This window comes from Ceratotherium simum, chromosome 8 (genome assembly GCF_057802395.1).
Source record: "Ceratotherium simum simum isolate JZ-2026a chromosome 8, ASM5780239v1, whole genome shotgun sequence".
NCBI classification, from domain to species: domain Eukaryota; kingdom Metazoa; phylum Chordata; class Mammalia; order Perissodactyla; family Rhinocerotidae; genus Ceratotherium; species Ceratotherium simum.
The window spans coordinates 32,900,844-32,921,049 of NC_141907.1; the positions used below are offsets into that span (position 1 = coordinate 32,900,844).

At 35.9% G+C, this 20,206-nt stretch overlaps 1 protein-coding gene across 1 annotated transcript in view; it reads left to right on the top strand.

Moving 5' to 3' along the window:
• Positions 1–7,036, top strand: part of UBE2K (ubiquitin conjugating enzyme E2 K) — a 68,360-nt gene extending 61,324 nt beyond the window's left edge. The window contains exons 5-7 of the mRNA XM_004418993.3: positions 1,940–2,039; positions 4,872–5,000; positions 5,554–7,036. Of these exons, the coding sequence (XP_004419050.1) occupies positions 1,940–2,039; positions 4,872–5,000; positions 5,554–5,628 (304 nt within the window). The 3' untranslated portion in view covers positions 5,629–7,036. The remainder of the gene's footprint in view (positions 1–1,939; positions 2,040–4,871; positions 5,001–5,553) is intronic.
• The last annotated feature ends 13,170 nt before the right edge of the window (positions 7,037–20,206 follow it).

Consider the following 20,206-nt stretch of genomic DNA (forward strand, 5'->3'; position numbering starts at 1 on the left):
GCTGAGGAGGAGTAGCCCTGAGCTAACATCTGTGCCCATCTCCCTCTGTTTTTTTTTGTATATAGGATGCCGCTACAACGTGGCTTGATGAGCGGTGTGTAGATCTGCCCCTGGGATCTGAACCCGAGAACCCTAGGCCGCCAAAGCAGAGTGCACAAACTTAACCACTACGCCACTTGGCTGGCCCAAGAGTAGTGTACTTCTAATTAAGAAAGATTTCACCTTGTTATAGTGGTAATGGCAGTACCAGAATGAACATTTAAGGTCTAAATTTGGGTTTTTATGCTTTGACTCCAGTCTTAAAAGAATATTGTCCATTCTAAAGATGTTAACAACTGTTGATTGAAAATTACTTGGGTAAGCTCTTAGGAAATTTAGCACCTTAGTCTAAAAAAACAATTTCTGTTTTCCCAGCCCTATTTCAGAATTAGAAATTTTCATCATGTAAAACTATATAGCAGTTTAAAAAACTTCTAAAATTCTGTTCTCTTTTTAATGCTAGTTTAGCATTTCAGCTAATTTTTAAACGTCATTACCAGTCTTTTCCTATTCTCTGAAAGGATAAATTGATCAATAAAAATTTTTATTCTGATAGCATTTTAGATAAAGAGCCATTTGATGTGTAATTTTTCTCTAATATATAAAATACAGACCTAAAGATATGATACTGATTTTATTACATTGGTTTAGAACAGCCTTTCTCAATTAGCTTAAGCTGTAATGAACTAAAGCAGTATTTCTCAAACATTAGCTTGCATTAGAATCACTTGGAGTACCAGTTAAACCACCCCAGAATTTCTGATTCAGTAGGACTGGGATGAGGCTGAGAATGTTCATTTCTTACAAGTTCCCAGGTGATGTTGATGGTACTGGTTGGGGGAGGGGGGGACCACACTTCATGACACATGCTGCCCTTAAGACATCCATTGTTGGTAACAAATTAACTTTTCTTCTAAGCATCTAGGATGGTACTATTTATATACCATCCTTGGGAAAATAGTCACTCAGTAATTTTCTCTGTTCTGTGGTTAAGATGAGGAACCCAATTGAAAAGGACTGGTTTAGATGGGCAGATTGTAGGGGGCTGGCCCTGTGACGTAGTGGTTAAGTTCATCGTGTTCTGCTTCGGTGGCCCGGGTTTGCCAGTTCAGATCCTGGGGGTGGACCTACACCATTCATCAGCTACGCTGTGGCTGTGACCCACATATAAAGCAGAGGAAGATTGGCACAGATGTTAGCTCAGGGCTAATCTTCCTCGGCAAAAAAAAAAAAAAAGGCATATTGTTTAATATTCTTCACCATTTTAAACATTTCTCTGGTATGCTTATCATATTTATAAATATTTCTATATTAATTTGTCAAACAATTTTTTAGCAGAAATGCTAAGAATCTTTGCTGATTAGGTAGATACCGTTTCCTAGATAAATATTTGCTCTATAAATACATTTAAAAGCATGAATTAAGTGGTATATTTTAAGCAAAAAACTTGCCCTATTTCGGAATGGAATGGAATGATTTCAGGCTATCTTGAAAGTAAAGGATATTTGCTTGATGGTATCTTGTTTTTATAATGCCATTGAAAGGAAGTTCTACATATTAGTTTGTCACTTCAGCTTGATGTCTAGAGAAATGGATAGCAAGTAAGTCAGTGAATAAAGCTGACCAGAAGGATATTGGCAACAATAAGAAAAAAGTAAGGCCAATTCAGGACAGTTTGAATTGTCTTAAGAAATAGAAAGACATATTCATCATAAAATAAGAAAAAAATATGATAGGCAGATGGATAATTATAAATTTCTATAACTTGAGTAAGTGATTAAGATAAAATCTAGCTAATTTTTAGCTCCAGTAGTTTTTATGTTTTATTCAAGAAACATCCACTTTTCTTTTGTCATGTAGAGCATTCTTAACTGGGATATTTTCTTATTTTGAATTTTAGGGCAGCAGCAATGACTCTCCGCACGGTATTATTGTCATTGCAAGCACTATTGGCAGCTGCAGAGCCAGATGATCCACAAGATGCGGTAGTAGCAAATCAGGTAAGACAGCTGCTTTTGAAAGTCTTTCTGGTGCTTACCTATGAGTCTCTACTTTAATGGTTTGCAACGTTAACATGTGAGCATACGTCTGTCAAAACTAAATTTGGAAATGGTTTCCTTTCTTGCAGTAAGATTATTTTGTCAGATGTAGTAGTTAAAATTTATTGGTTTTTAACAGACTAATTTAATTGGATATATGGTAGGTGCTTTTTTGTAAAATATTACGAAAAATTTCAAGCATACAGTATCCAGAGAATTACAGAGAGAACACATATAGATTCTACAATTAACATTTTACTACATGTGCTTTATCATGTGCGTATCTGTATATCTTTCCTTCCATTCATTGATGATCCCTCCCTGATGATAATTGAACCAGCTTCTACTGTTGGCACTGAAGTGGCATGGTAAAGGTTACCAAGGACCTTATAATTGCCAAGTGGAATAAATGTTTTTTAGTTCTGATCTTTGATCTCGAAGGCAGAGGTCAGCAAATTATGGCCAGACTTGACTGTTTTTGTAAATAATGTTTTATTGGAACACAGCCACACTCTTTTGTTTACTTTCTAGCTACAAGTGGCAAAGTTGAATAGTTGAAACAGAGATGATATGGTCTGAAAGCTTGAAATAATTATTATCCGGTCCTCGGAGAAAGTTTGCCAATCCCTACTTTAAGCCATTAGGATTTACTGAGTATTCTTTTATTTTTTTCCACCTAGAAATTTTTTCTTCTCTTGACTTCTGAGATAGTACTTTCTTCTCTTCCTATCTTCATAGTTGTAGTTGTTCTTTCTTAGTTCCTACAGTTATTTCTCTTTCTCCGCCCTTTTAAATATAGTTTCTTGGTTCTGATATCCTTTCTTTTATTTTCCATTGTATATATTCACATGGACGATCATATCCACACTGATATTACCACCTATATGTTGATAAAATGTCCAGGCTTGACCTCTCTCCTGAGCCCAAGAGTCTTTTTAGAACTGAATAGCTGTGTATGAATGTCCCGTGGATACCTCAGCACAACATTCCCAAAACTGAATGCAGAATCTTAAATCCTGCGAAACTGTCTATCCTTCTATGATGCCATCATCAATTTAGTTAAATATCTAAGTCACAGACTTGGAGTTCTTCTCTGTGTCTCTTTTTCTCTTGTTGCTTACATTTCTAGTATCCCTCTGGCATCATACTTCTCTGATTGCCTTAGTTCACATTTTTAAAAATTTCTCATTTTAACTGCTCTGTTAGAGCTCCTTTTTTTCAGCTTCTTCCTTCCCTCACCTTCTACATTGATACCAGTTAGCTTTATAAAGTGCAAATCTTATTTTACTTTACTACTAAAAACCTATTAGTAGCTCTACTATCACCTACTTGGTAAGTCCAGATTCTTTAGTTTGCAGAGTTCCTTCATGATTTGAACTGTCTACAAACCCAGCTTCATCTCCTGAATTCTTACCATTCCTCAAACTCATTTTTTTTCAAGATGGTGTTCATTTCTACACGTCATTTCACCCCATCTGCCATGTTTCCTCTGCCTGAGGAAACTTCCTCTTAGCAGACTTCTTCCTTTCCCTTGAAAAGCTGTTCACTCCTTGTTATATGTGTATCTTTGTTAATATGTTCTATTGTTTGTTTCAAAGTGCTTAGAATTATGATTTAACATGTTTTATATATATTTGTGCTGTTCATTCATTCTTTGGTAGTCAGAAGCATAGCTTGAGTCCCAGCTTATATTTCCTGTTGAGTTCTGAGCCTCAAAAATTGAGATTGGACTTAAAGGTTTTTCTAGCTCCTAAAACAGTTCAATAATTTGACTTATTTTTTGTTAAAGTTAATGGCTGAAACTAGATTTATCATTTTAATATATAGTAGAAGTTCATCAGTCTTAAAATATTCAATATGTATAAAATACTTTAATAAGAAATATTAAAGTGAATTAAACAGTTATTTTAAGTGTACACTTTGCTTTATATTAAATAGTAGTGGTCCCAGAATATTTGAGAATAAATTTACCTCTTTCCAATGCATATGGGAATTCTTACCTTTTAAAAGTACTGTATTGAGGGCCGGCCCCGTGGCTTAGCGGTTAAGTGCGTGCGCTCCGCTGCCGGCGGCCCGGGTTCGGATCCCGGGTGCGCACCGAGGCGCCACTCCTCCAGCCATGCTGAGGCCGCGTCCCACATACAGCAACTAGAAGGATGTGCAGCTATGACAGACAACTATGTACTGGGGCTTTGGGGGAAAAATAAATAAATAAAAAAAAAAAAAAAAAAAAAAAGTACTGTATTGTGACTTCATAATCATCTTAAAACATATGCTGTAAGTTAGACTTTGCGTATGGGGTTTTCTTAAATCGCTGCACACTAATACTGCTCTAGCAAAACAGCAAAGTCTAGTTGTATTTTAGCCTAGCTATGGTTAGTACAAAAATTGGTCACATTTTTTAGTTACTGTCCATATAATTTTAGAAGCTAGTAATTCTATTTAGTTTTATAATGTTGGCCATTGCACAGTGTTTAGAAACATCTCTAATACCACACTTTACTTAGTATTAATTTTCTGCAAGATTTGTTGAAATTGGAGATCAAAGTTGATAAACATTATTTGTCTTTGTTTTTCTTCTGTCAACACAACTTGTGAATCACAGCTTCACAGGTTAAACAGTCCTTATTTGAGTGGCACAGTTTGTTTGCAATGGAAAGTGAATTAATCACATTTTAAATGTAAATTAGTTTTATTTACAAAAAGCAGATTCTTAGGCAATTAAGAGCTGAGCTACTATGTTGACTATTATAACTGTGTTGTCATGTCAATCAATATGTTTTCCCCATATAGTACAAACAAAATCCTGAAATGTTCAAACAGACAGCTCGACTTTGGGCACACGTGTATGCTGGAGCACCAGTTTCTAGTCCAGAATACACCAAAAAAATAGAAAACCTATGTGCTATGGGCTTTGATAGGGTAAGTATATAAAGGCATGTTGATTTTGATTATATTGATTGATTTTAAATTATTGCTGCAAATCATTGGCTGACAAAAGTAGTTCAGAAATACTCTAAATCTAGTTTTGATAAACTTTGTTGTTATTTTTCTTTTCCTTTTGCTGATTGGTTTTAGAAGCTTTTTATGCACAAGTGCAAGGCAACTTGAAAAAACAAGGTGTGAGTTCCAATATAATGACAGTGAGTGGTTCAGTATTTTAAAAATACTTCCTTGGGGCCGGCCCGGTGGCGCAAGTGGTTAAGTGTGCGCGCTCCGCTGTGGCGACCCGGGGTTCGCCGGTTCGGATCCCGGGCGCGCACTGACGCACTGCATGGCAAGCCATGCTGTGGCGGCGTCCCATATAAAGTGGAGGAAGATGGGCACGGATGTTTGCCCAGGGCCAGTCTTCCTCAGCAAAAAAGAAGAGGAGGATTGGCAGACGTTAGCTCAGGGCTGATCTCACAAAATAAATAAATAAAAATGAAAATATTTCCTTGAGATTTGATGTTTTGTCCCCTTTTCTTCTCTACAGAATGCGGTAATAGTGGCCTTGTCTTCAAAATCATGGGATGTAGAGACTGCAACAGAGTTGCTTCTGAGTAACTGAGGCATAGAGAGAGCTGCTGATACTAGTCAAGCTTGCCCCTTCTTGAGGAGCATCAACATCTGTTATTTTTAGGATTCTGCGTAGATTTCTTTTAAACTGCATTCTTGCCTAATGATGTTATCTAGGCACTATTGGAGACTGAAAAAAAATCCCTGCTCTGTAAATAAAGCTAATTAAACGTCTGTGTAAATTTAAAAAGGGGAAATACTTTAATTTTTTTCTTACTTAATAGTGTAAAAATTCTTTGAGCTAAGCTAAAACCATGGAAAAACATGCTACTTTAGTGTTTAGCAGTGTACCAAGACTAGCAGGAGTTTGCTTCAGGATTTTGTTGAATAATTAAGATAATATTTTGAGTGTGTCAGGGCCATTTAAATTGTTGGTGTTGCATCACAGCTACCTTAACTGTTTTTAACATGGATCCTCTGTGCCTGTGAATTTACTTGCATGCTTGTACTTGACTTCTTAGGATGGGTAGCTGAAAAGACCACCACTTTAAGCATTTGAGAATTCTTAAATATGAGATTTATCCAGAATTGAAGATGGTGACCTATTCAGAGCCTTTTTGTCCTTGTCAACAGACTGGGACACCATATCTGTTTTTTCCCCTCTTGCCACACACAGCTAATATTCTAATAGTAAACTTCTCTATATTTGGTGGGGAAATGTGCTGAGGGGCAGTATCCCTTGCTCCAGTTTTAGGTCATCCATTTGGAATGTTTTGTCACAGTTCTTCCCTCTTAAAACTTTCCTATGTAAGTAAGTAATAATGTAGAAATGGAGCTGCCAATTTTATTTCTCTTGCAAAAACAGTAAATACTTGATGTTGCAGTATTCCCAAGATTTAATGAAAGAACCCAACTTAATTTTTCAGTAATTTTGACATCTTTCGGTTTTTAAACTGATGAAATTTTTCTTTGAGAACTTAGCAAGGATGAAATCTACTATTTGCAGTTTTTAGCCTAATTTTGGCTTTATAGAGATTGCTTCATCAAATACTTTAAAAGTCACTCTTGCTTGCATTTCCCCCTAGTAACACATGAAAGCTGTGTTGGTGTTTTACTGTACATACTTCAAATGCACATAGGAATAGAAGTGTGTTATAAATCTAGCTTTCTTTATGATGTTTCTGATAATATAAGAATTGAAAACTTTACCTTCTCTTGTACATAGTAAGACTTTCTATTCGTATTAAAGTTACATTTCATTCTAAGTTCAAAAGTTTGAAAATTATTAGTTTTGTAAGCTGAGACATTAATTTGACCATTTTATGAAGGTTGAAATGGATTTATGCAGGCATTTGTATACGTAGAAACACCGTTCTTATTAAATTTTCAGGACCAATGCAAAATAACAAAAATGTAATGGAATCAGAATGAATTAAAGTAAGGCTATATATTGAAAGTCATATTATAAAAGATTTGCTTTCTTCAAGTGTTATTTATCCTAAATTATAATCGTTAAGTGTTTGGAAAATCATTTTGAACCATAAATTCCACATAATTTCATTTGACTTCTCAATAATCTTAGAAGCAATAAAAGAACCATTAAATATATTGTAATGTTAAAAATGTGAAGGTTCTTCCAAAAACTTATAAGGCTTTCCTAATCAATAGTAAAAACTCTTGTAGTTGATATTTTTGCATACTAAACACAAGTTGCTATGTTTTTTTCCCCTATATGTTTGCTTAAGCATAAATTTCTTTATACAATCACGTCCTTTAATTGTTGTAGTTTAGTTACGTTCTAAAGATGCCAAAGGAAACAAGATTTTTCTTTATTTATTTTAAATAGCTAAAACCATGTACTTTTCTTTATATTTTGAAGTAAGGTTGGAATTGTGTGAAAATGTGGACAGTTGCATTGTTGGTTAGAATTAATTTTGTTTTTTTTTAGTGGCGGGCAGCTTGGTAATATTAGTAATATTTGGATTATTTTAATTATCAAACACATCTTCCCAGTTTACTGTTTGCCTATGTTATCAGGGTATATTTAATTGTCCTGTGGTTAGACAAAGGAGAGAGAGTGCTCAGAGATTACTAAAGGTCAAGCGTTACATACTTAGCTCTTGGAGATAGCTATACCTTGCCTTTGATGGTTATGCACATTAGCCCCATAGGGTGTCTACTCATCTAACTATAATTCAGTATCCCCAGTGCCCAGAAAATTGAAAAGTACAATATTTGGTATGAAAGGTTCTTCATGATGGATTTTTCGTTTCAAAAATTTATGTACCTCATTTACATTTAATGTGATAATCCCTCTTTCCTTTCTGGTACATTTCCCACTGTCCTTCTGTTTTTTGTTGTTTTTCACCTTTCTACAGGTAGATTTATTTCTCCAAACATAGAAATTAAAGGAATTGCTTTTTTCCTCTGGTGTTGCCTATGTTTGGAAAAAGGACACTAAAAGTGTAGGTCTAGGAAAAAGGTACCCTGGTGGAAGTTATTTTTATAGTTGTCAATTTTTTGTGATTTGTCATTTTTAAAGGCCTCAAAAATTGTGGAATATATATAGTGATATCCCATTTAGGGCAGGCAGATTTGCTAGAAGTCACTGATACTGCAGTAGACTTTAAATTGTAATTGGGTCCATTTCCTGAGCATGTGCCTGACTTAAAAGAATAAGTAATTAGTTGTGTAGTATTTCAATACAGATTACTGAATGAATGAATAGGAATTTGTGACCTAAATAAGTATACAGTAAGTAGTATATAAATATTTGAGGAACTTTATACTAAATTAGATGCTCTGAGTTGGCTCCCCAAATGTTTGGAATTGTGACTATGGTTTACTTATAAAAACACGTAACACGTTCAAGTATGTATATGTATGTTTGGATTCTGAGTATTTTTCTTTTGAGGAGAGTAATCTATGAAATGGAAGTAAGATCGATTTTTTTTTTATTTGGAAGTATTTCACATTTGTGATTGTTGGTGGCGCTTAAAACTATGCAAAATAATTTTTTAAAGTATCTATAAGAAAGAATTGGCAGTTAAAATGGATATTGCTTATTTATGCACTACAGAATGCAGCATATCGTGTTACTGTTTAGGCTGCTTAATAAGTTTATCAATGTGAAAAGCAGATCTTGGCTGTAAGTGTATGCCTGATTTGAGCTTTTAAAACTCTGCAGTAGGGGTATGATAATGTTTCCACAATCCTTGTAGCAACACAGGAAATAAAGCATTTTTGTTGTTTTAAAAATTGAAGATGGACTGGGGCGGGGAAGAGTTGGAACCAGGTATACTTTCTTGTATATACATGGAAACAATGTTTGAATATGAAAAAAGAAGCCGTCTGTTTACAGTTAACTTTATTTCATGGACTTACAAAATGATATTGTATTAATCACTTTTCTAGTTCAAGAAATTTGAATTCCAGGGTACAAACCATTTCCATTCTTTTAGTACCAGTTTAAAATAAAGGCTTAACATAATCAGCTATTTGCTATCACTGGGGAAGAAGGCAACTTGAAGTATTTACTGATAAACAGCCTTTTTCCCAAATATGACTTTTCTGCAGTGTCTGCGTATTATGTCACATGTTCTTTTTGCACTGTTGCAATATGGATCAAAAATCTTGTGGCATAGGGATAGGGGAGTGTCAGTATCTCCCTTGTCCTGTTTGTTCTGTTACCGCTTTATTGGACTGATCTACGCTCATAAACCTGTGATCATCACCTAAATATAAGTTGTGAATGTGTCACCTTTTGCTTGGTTATTTCAACCATGCTGCTATATATAATCAGGTGTGGCACAGTTTATCAGTTTAGTTCTAGGGGATGAGTGGACACAGATCATTGCACTGTGCTGTTAAATGATCCTTGTTGTGCTTGCTGTTACCTACTTTTTACAGGCATCATAATAAAAGCTAGACTATTTCTTTGGGGGGAAAGAGACTTATTTAATGTAATTTAAAGACTTTTCCAATAGAAAATGAAATACTATTGAAAATAATATCTATTTTTTAGCTTTCAGCAATTGATGGTGCTTTGTTGTGGTGTCTGCTGGAAGTCTACTGCCATTGTAGGGATTCTCATTAACCTCACCGAGAAAGAACCTTGCTTGTTAGCTTCTCTAGATCTCTATTCTAAACAATCTGTTAGTGATAAATTCTGTAGGAGGGTCTATTCTGAGCCATTACTTCCTGTAAGGGGAAAATGGGTGGGTTACCAGAAAGACCATTGAAGCAGGGTGGGTTGTGGGTGGAGGGTTGGGTATTTGTCTTGAGAATGAAAAACTACGAAACACTTTTGTACACAACTGATTTTTTAAAAAATAAACACATTTTTAAAGATGTTGAATTTTCCCCCCCTTATTGGGAATTCTTAAAAATAAATGCATGCATGTTTTCCCCTGAAAATGGTTTATATCTTCTTTTTGGGTACTCAACTAAGGACAGGCAGTTAAGCCTCCACATTACTTTAAACAAGAAAAAGAACCAGGTAGATATTTCTCCTAGATAAGTTTCATAGTGATGAGTGATGATAATAAATGCAATAAATTATATTGGGTCTTTGAATTTAAAAATGGGTTGAAATTCTAATTAAAGTTATTTATTTGAAAATAGAACATTATTTGGCTAGGTTCTAAACCAAAATTTAGAGTAGTAATCCAGAGTTAGTTGGTACTGAAAGTAATACTGTCTATTTTTTTCATGTATGCACACAGATCTTTCTGGAAAGGGCGCCTGTTGCTGTGGAAAGCACTCTGAATTGTTTCACAAAGTCTTGGGTTACTATCCTTGGATTACCCCTGCCTCCATTAATACTGTAATTGGAAGAGGCTATATTAGTTTAGATTTGTAGTAGTTATTTCACCTGGCAAAAACTCATTGTTAACTTTGTGTCTCTCGGGCACTAATAACCGGCTTCCACCAGGACTATGAGTTTCTCTAGCCTGGAAATGGAATTGCTCCTGACTGGAATACCAGTATGAAGTGCTCTTTTCATGGTGCAAGCTGGATCTTTACATATTAAAAATCAAGGCTAACAAATGGAATTCAAATGAGCTCTCATGCCAGTCCCTGGGAAAGGATGATCAAATTTAAGGGGTAGCAAACACTTTGTACATGTTTTGTTTGGATCATCAAAGAAAGATTTTCAGTGAATAACATGTCTAATAAGCTTTTAGGAGTATATTCTACAGTAATATACTATCTACTCATGTATTCATGTCGTAATGTTCATTTCAGCCTGTTTGATTTCAGTAAAAATACTTTAAAGCACAATTTTATCATGCTATTCAATCTTCCTATTGTAAATTACCTTTTAATGAGATGTTGAACCAAAGTCAAGAAGGCCAAGCTGTTTAAATACTCAGTTTATAATACTTATAGAGCCTTTATTTAATATACATAGATAAGACAAACACTGTATAGAACTGGATGAAATTTGAGAAACTCAAAGTATATTTTATTTCTTATTCAGTTAATATACATAGTGCTTTGCTTCTCCCTTACAGCATAAAAGCTTTGCTAAATGTGCAGAATAACACCTAACTTGAATTGAGGGTAACTAGTAGTGCCTTTTCTTCATTTACACGGCTAACATTGAGCTCCTTTGTTATTGTATTGATTCCTCATCTCTTCGTTTGTAGTATATGAAATATATATATATTTCTTTTCTATACACATTATTATTTGCATTATGTTGATAGATGAATGATCTCGTGTCCTAAGCAATATTGAGGAACAGGATTAATGACATTTTACTGTATCTCCTAACCATATTCGTATAATTACAGAATTTTAAGGGAAAAAAGGGGCCTTCCAGTCTCCTTTTTTTTAATCAGTTAAATGAATTGGTTATCTAGAGTCACAGGTTATTTTTTAGTGGAAATCCCATAATATTGTTATTTATATGTGCCTACTAAACTTGGTAGCATTTTGAGACATAAAACGCTATTCTTGTTTTCATTAAAAATAGGAAATGTGGAGGGATCATTTGTAAGCATGAAAAGGAAAACCAATTCAGGTGGAAGTGAGGTCTTCACTCTAAGGAAAGTATACCCAAAACAGTCCTCATGGTATGAATTGAACAGAATGTTTTGGTGAACTAGCTTCAACTTTTTTTAGGGTTCTGTGACTTTGCAAGTTGCTTTATATGCATCAAACACTTTTTTCTTATTTTTGGAATAATAGAATAAATAGCAGTGTTCTTGGTTTATGAGACCCATAGAAAATGATCTGCTAAATCACAAAATCAAATTGCGCCTAAAAGCCATGTTATACAGATACTTTAGTTCTTAATTGCATAATGTCATGCTTCTGTGTACATGAGGAGAGAGCGAGCTCCTCTCAGGTTAAATTTTTTTCTTTTTTGGGGGGGGCGGTGAGGAAGATTAGCCCTGAGCTAACATCTGTTGCCAATCCTCTTTTTGCTGAGGAAGATTGGCCCTGGGCTAACATCTGTGCCTATCTTCCTCTACTTTATGTGTGGGACGCTTGCCACAGCATGGCTTGATAAGCAGTGCGTAGGCCCACACCCAGGATCCGAACCTGCAAACCCCGGGCCGCCGAAGTGGAATGTGCAAACTTAACCGCTACACCACTGGGCCAACCTAGGTTAATCTTAACATGTCATGACATAGAGGTAGAATCAAAAGGCAAAAATTTTATAAGGAAACAAATTCAGAATAATAGTCTGTTGAGGTGATTATTAGTATGGTTGATTTTCTTCATTTAAAAAGTTATTTTTCCAAACAACGTGTACTTTTAAAAATCAGTAGTAGTGAAGAGTTCATTCTGGAAAATCTATGATCCTTTTCCTACCTCTAGTACTAATCCATAGAGACAGCTTTTAAATGTCTGATTTTTGTTTTTAGTTTGCCTCCAGGTCACTAAGCAATATGCTTATTCCTCTTTAAGTAAATCTAGGCTTCGTTTGTAACAGTGGGTTAAATACATTTCTGTTCTGTCAGTTATACCTAATACCTCTTGACTCCCTCTTTTTATCCTTAATCTTTTTCTTCACTAAGTAATGGAGTTTGGGTTGAGGGAGGGATGTTGCATGCACAAAAGCATTAAGAAAATAGGGTGACTTTGGGGGCAGGGTATGTATAGGTAAAGGGCACCTACTCCCTGAAGCAGAAATTACTTTAGAACTGAGGTGGAGATAAAAAGTAAAGTGAAACAAGGAGACTATGATACCTAGATTGAATTAGAAGATGAAGAGGTAGGGGAGAGATTATGATAGGAAGAAAGAAAAAGCAAGATGTAAAAGAAGATCAAGGTTGTGAACCTGCAGAGGGCAGGGTAGGAAGGGGAAAGACTTCCATATAGGGAGTGTAACCGAAAACCTTGACCTCAAATGTTAATCCTTTTAGTTTGTTCAAGTTGCCAGTCCTACCTTCTATCCCCAACTCGCTCAGCTTCATTCAGTAGATTAATACTCTTCAGGGGCCTTTGAGGAGCTGCCTTCCCAAGGATACCTCCTTATACTCTTACTTAGATTTTGTGTGTGTGTGTGTCATCTAGCAGTTCTTTCCCCCAATACCTCTTTCCATTAAACTGTTCATGTTTTTATTTCCTCCTCTTTTCCATACTGCACTTACTACCACATTTACAAAATGTTGCTTCCTGAATAGTTGGCTTTCTTATCCTTTTCTTTCTTTAACTCAAAATTTGGGCCTGGCCTCCATCATAATACTAAAATTGGTCTAAAAATCCTGCAGCCCTTCAAATTACAGATATGAAAAGATTGAGGCCTTAATTTGCCGAGAGGTAACATGGGTAGTGATGTCAGACTGAGAACTTGGATTTTCTATCCACTGTATTTCTTGCTATACTTTTATTTTTAAAAGCAATTTTAGTGATAAAAATGTACTCATTTCAAGAAACTTAGACTTAAAAAACAAGTTCTAACCCTGCCTCCTAGAATTTACTTAATATTTTGGAGCATTCTCTCCTTTGATGTACTGTTTTTACACAGTTAAGCTAATACTATATAATTGTCAATATTCTGCTTTTTAAAGCTGATAATCACAGTTCTTTAAAAATTCTTTATATAAATATTTTGGATGGCTATAAATAGGCCATTGGGTAGGGCTACCATATTTTACATCTCAGCTACCCTTTAGATGTGTAGATTGTTTCTGATTTTTCTCTGTCAGAAACTGTGCCGCATGGACTTCTGATTAAACATAATGGGTACCACAAATGCTTTAATACTAGCTGCCTCCTGAAACTCCACTGGAATGACATATTTTTAAAGGTAGGGACAAGGAATGGAAGAGAAGACAAAATGTGAAATACTTTGGAAGATGGAAAGCAGACAGGAGTAGAAACTGATTTAGTAGAGTAGAGGAAGTTCAAACCTAATTGTCTGCAGAAGGAGTGCTTCTATAGAAGCAAGCTGATTTGTTCCTTAAAACTCAGAAAGACCTAAAAATGGGAGAAAACAGCCCCTGCAGAATGTGGGGTGAGTTGTTGTGCTGGGAGTAGGGATTGGTTGAAAATCTACTCCTTTTTACCTTAGGTGGGTAGCTAGGTTACTACTGTCTTCTTACCATGGGAGGAGAATTGCTCTTTTGAGAATTTGAAGCAAGTTTTCAGACTGAGATATGAGTCACAGATTGAAAATGAAGATTATTTAAAATTGTCTGTACTTGGATGGTAGATTTCTGGTTTCTAGAAAGACTGCTGACAGTTAAGTCTCAGAGAAAAGGGAGGAGGATCCTTTTCTGCAGAAACTTAGTGGTCCCAGAGAAAAGACCTTCAAAGGGATTCAGACTTTTGAAGATTTTCCAATGAGGAAACTGAGTCCCACCCAGTAAATTTCAAAGTATGAACAAATTGAGGAATCACCACATTTTCAAAGATTGCCCCAATACTGACCAAGACCAAAACAGCATCAATACAGAGAGAACAAAACCTGAAAATATAACTGTCTTCAAAGGTAAGATATTAATTACATCTATGAAAAAAATACAGAATGCTTAAAAAAATAGATTTTGTAAGTTAAATATTATAGCTCAAATCAAAAATTAGGTAAAGCATTTCAACTTTAAGGAGTACAAGAACAATTTAAAAATACAAGATGAAAATTTTTTTTTTTTTAATTACAGGACCACTCCAGAAGGTCTACCATCTGACCAATAGGGATTTCTTAAAGGAAATAGAATGAAGCAAAGTATCAAGAAAATAATCAAGGATACTCCTCCACTTTTTAAAGAGCCCATCAAGCACCCAGTATAATGAATGGAAAAAGACCCATAGTAAAGCATAGTTTGCTTCAGAACATTAGGAAAAATGAGAAAGTCCAAAAACGGATTGAAGTGTGGGGAATGGGCCCCTAAAATGAATTGGGAGTAAGAATGACGTTAAGTTCATCAACGATATGGGAAGCTAGGAGACGCTGAAGCAATGACTTCTAAGTTTTGAGTGAAAATTATTTCTAGCTAAGAATTCTATTCCCAGCTGAGGTGTCAGTGCAGAATAAAGATAGTTTCATTTATCAGAGTCTCAAAAAAAATTTGTCTTCCATTGTCCTTTTCTTGGGAAGCGCCTGACTGATATACTCCACCAAAATGGAGGAGTACGGCATGCAAAAGAAAGATGAGATACAAGACAGGAGCTGATTATTTCTGGAATGAGTAGAGAGAAATCCAGAATGTCAGCTGTGCAGCAGCCTTGAGCAACCATTTCAGTACATAGAGGACCAGAAGGATAATGAAGTCCAGAGGAAGAGCAACAAAATGAAAGAAAGGAATTGATAGATTATTTGATACATTTTATCATGTGTGAAATTACATTGGAATTAATTGGAGTGCAAGGAAAGAATTGGCCATAGTAGGTACTCAAAACAAATAGAAAAAGGTGTAACTGTTCTATGAAAACAAAAATGTAAAAAAGAAACAAAGTATACCCGTTAGGTGATCAATAACTATATAGTCATAATGTAAACTATTTTACCAGAATTGCCAAATACAGTAGCCCCGCTTTATCCATGAGTGATATGTTCCAGGACACCCAGTGGATGCCTGAAACCTCGGATAGTACCAAACCATACATATACTATGTTTTTTCCTATACATGCATACCTATGATAAAGTTTAATTTATAAAATAGGCACAGTAAGAAATTAACATCAATAATAAAGTAGAACAGTTACAACAATATACTGTAATAAAAGTTACCGTAGATGTTAGCAACCTTAGCATACAATTTTTTTCTTTTCCTTATTAAATTGACAACTTTCATCTTCTCACTTAAAGGAAGTGCTTTGTGGCTTCTCTTTGGGACATCCAAATTGCCAGCATCACTACTCTTGCACTTTGGGGCCATTATTAAGTAAAATAAGGATATTTGAACACTAGCACTGCAACAGTCGATGTAATAACCAAGATGATTACTAAGTGACTAATGAGTGGGTAGTGTATACAGCTTGGATGTGCTGGACAAAGGGGTGATTCACATCCCAGGCAAGGTGGTGCAAGATTTTATCACCTTACTCAGAATGGTGTGCAATTTAAAACGTACAAATTGTTTATCTCTGGAATTTCCCATTTAGTATTTTTGGACTGCAGTTGACCGTGGCTAACTGAAACAACAGAAAATGAAACCACTGATAAGGGAGGACTACTGTACTAAGACATGAAGAATGGAAACGGGGGTGGACCATAGAAGAGAGCTAAGTACTCTACCTTAAGAAAGTATGTTTTCAATCAATGAATACGAATATGGTAGTGTAAGCATGTTATTGAAAATGTTTGCCTTTGAAGAATGAAATGGGGGCTGGCCCCATGGTGTAATGGTTAAGTTTGGCACGCTTCGCTTCAGCAGCCCGAGTTCGGTTCCCAGGCGCAGACCTACACCACTCATCAGTGGCCATGCTGTGGTGGTGACCCACATACAAAAGAGAGGAAGATTGGCACAGATGTTACCAGGGCTAATCCTCCTCAAGCAAAAAGAGGAAGATTAGTAACAGATGTTAGCTCAGGGCAAATCTTCCTCAGGAAAAAAAAGAATGAAATGGGATATGTGTCAAAATCTGCTGTCTATATTTTTAGCAGATTTATTGAGATATAATTCACACACCGTATTATTTTCCCATTTAAAATGTACAATTCAGTGGCTTTTGGTATATTTGAAGAGTTGTGCATCCATCAGCACAATCCATTTTAGACCATTTTCATGACCCCAAAACAAAACTCTTCGGCCTTTAGCAGTCGTGGGTTTGTTTTTTAAAATAATCTTTTAGTAATATTTGACTTAAAGTCTATACATATTAATTTGATGAACGCCATATTGAGCCACATTGTATGCATTTCAGATTATTAAGGACAATCTGCAGAGGTTTGCTTTATCACTAAAGTGCTTTCCCATGATGTTATACTAACAAATATTAACACTAACATATATAAAAGGGTCACCCTGTCATTGCTGAATGTAAGTATTCTCTTAGAAAAAGCTAACATGAAGGTGAAAGTAATGTGTGTTTGTTTTTAAGTTAAGATTTACTGTGATTGAGCATCTTTTTCAAGGGTTAGTTTACATTGGTATTCCCCTCTGTTCAGGTCCCTTATTCACTTGCATTTTGCAGTTGTAATTATTTCTTAGAAAATTAGAATACTTCTTTAATTTGATTAAGAATAATCTTAGCATTGTTTTTCAACGCAGAATGGGAATTAGTGTTGGGCTTTTGCTATGTATCAGATGGCCTTTTAGATATTATGTGTTATCTCGTTGAATTCTTCAAAACAAATGGAGTGTTTTTTTAATTCCATTCATTTATGATTGAAGAAACGAGGTGAACAACTGACCAGGACTGAGGACCTTTCTGACATCCAAACCTATGTTCCTATTTTACCATCCTGTTAAGAGACATCTCAACAGTTATTTTCAAAACTACATTAAACATCTGATTTCTCTTCGTAGCAATTCAATGCTGACTTCTCATCAAAGCTAAAATGGATTGGCACATTTATCCCCCATTTCTCCTATGACCACACTTAAATGAATACAAGGGTATGAAACATATAAGCTGACAACAGTGAAGAAAATAGAATAGGGGGCCGGCCTGGTGGCATAGTGATTGAGTTTGTGCACTTCGCTTCGGTGGCCCAGGGTTCGCATGTTCAGATCCCAGGTGTGGACTGACGCACCACTCGTCAAGCCATGCTGTGGAGGCATCCTATATACAGAATAGAGGAAGATGGACACAGATGTTAGCTCAGGGCCAATCTTCCTCAGCAAAAAGAGGAAGAGTGGCAACAGATGTTAGCTCATGACCAAGCTTCCTCACACACACACCAAAAAAAGAAAAAGAAAATAGGATAGACCCAACAATGGATGAAAGCAAAATCCTGCAAAGTAGAAACCAAATACATGTGAACTAAAGCTACATATGGAAAAAACCATAGCCTAGCTGGAATGCAGAGAGCTTTGAACTATGGAGAAGTACAGTTCTTGAAGGAACTAGGCACTGTGTGATGGTACAAGATAAGAGGCTGAAAATGGGAATTAAATGAAAATGGAGATATGTAATTCTTAATCCCCACCCTGCGTGATTAGCTTTGAAAAAAAAAGCCAGATAGTCAACAAACTATAGTCACAGTACTCTTAATCACTCTTTTAGTGCCTCACTTTTAACCATATGCATAAAACTAAGATAAAAAATTTGAGAAAAGCCTTCAACATGAAAGATAAACCAAGATGAAAAAAAAATTAACCTGAAGGAAACAATGTAGAGAACAGAAAAGTAGTTAAAACAAAAATCTAGTTATTCTTATTGACATTGAAGAATTCATTGCACCCATCCAACAAGAACAGGATATTATGAAAAAGGGACTTTAAGAAAATAACAAAGAGCTCTTAAAAATTTTAAATGATCACTGAAGTTAAAAAAAAAAATGTAGGGCCGGCTCCGTGGCTTAGCGGTTAAGTGCGCGCGCTCTGATGCTGGCGGCCCGGGTTCGGATCCCGGGAGCGCCCCGAGGCACCACTTCTCCGTCCAACGTGAGGCCGAGTCCCACGTACAGCAACTAGAAGGATGTGAACCTATGACATACAACTATCTACTGGGGCTTTGGGGGGAAAAAACTGAATAAATAAAATCTTTAAAAAAAAAAAAAAAAAAAATGTAGGGCCGGCCCCATGGCTTAGCTGTTAAGTGCGCAGGCTCTGCTACTGGTGGCCCAGGTTCGGATCCCAGGCGCGCACCTACGCACCGCTTCTCCAGCTATGCTGAGGCCAGGTCCCACATACAGCAACTAGAAGGATGTGCAGCTATGACATAGAACTATCTACTGGGGCTTTGGGGGTAAAAAAAAAAGGAGGAGGATTGGCAATAGATGTTAGCTCAGAGCCGGTCTTCCTCAGCAAAAAAAAAAAGAGCAGGATTAGCACAGATATTAGCTCAGGGCTGATCTTCCTCACACACACAAAAAATGTAAATTTGATTTTCCCCCAACTTTATTTCTGTCTTGACAAGATTTAACGAGACCCAAAGCATTCCTTGTGATATTGATAAGACCACCATGATCTGTCATCCACTTTTCCACTACAAACTGCCTAAGCAGCCTATCCCAAGAAGGAAGCTATAATCAACTGATTTCTCAACTTCCAAAACTCTTTCAGGAATAATCCCATCATGCTTTTCATCTTGGTTTACCTTATTCGTACAGTTCAAGACTCTAAGTTTATTTGATAACATCTGGACTTTTTTTATATTTTAAATATGTAATTTTTTTTTTTTTTTTTTTGGCAGGGAAGGATTCACCCTGAGCTAATATCTGTTGCCAATCTTCCTGTTTTTTTTTTAATTTTTCCCTCCCCAAAGCCCCAGTGCATTGGTTGTATATTCTAGTTGTAAGTCCTTCTAATTCTTCTATGAGAGCTGCCACCACAGCATGACAACTGACAGAGGGGTGGTGTGGTTCAGTGATGGGGAAACGAACCTGGGGCCACAAAAGCGATGAGAGCACCAAACTTGAACCACTAGGCCATCAGAGCTGGCTCAATACCTAGACTTTTAACCCTATGAAATTATTTCCTAATCTGACCTAATCTTACTAACTCGACCCTCTCTTCACCTCCTGCCACCATGCCCTAGTTCTTAGAATTGTCATGAGCAAAATTGAAACTTGACTACTCCCTGAGGCCACTGTTTCCCCTAGAGTCTCCTCAATTGGCATTTATATTTTTTTATGTTGACAATCAGATCATCTGTGAATAGAGACAGTTTTACTTACTTTCCAACCTGTATTCCTTTTATTTATTTATTTGTTATTTGCCTAATTGCTCTCTAGGACTTACAGTGTGATGCTGAATATGAGTGGTGAGAGAGGACATCCTCGAATTGTTCCCAGTCTTAGGGGGAAAGCATTTAGTCTCTCACCATTAAATATGATGTTAGCTGTAGGTTTTTCATAGATGCCCTTTATTAGGTTAAGGAAATTAAACCCAAGCAAACAGAAGTAAACAATAAAGATTAAAGGAAAATTGAAGAAAGTAAAAACAGGATATAGTAAAAAAAATAAATGAAACCAAAATCTGGTTGTTTCGAAAAGCAATGTGATTGATAAACCTCTAGCCAGAATGATTAAGAAAAAAATGGAGAAGATACAAATTACCAA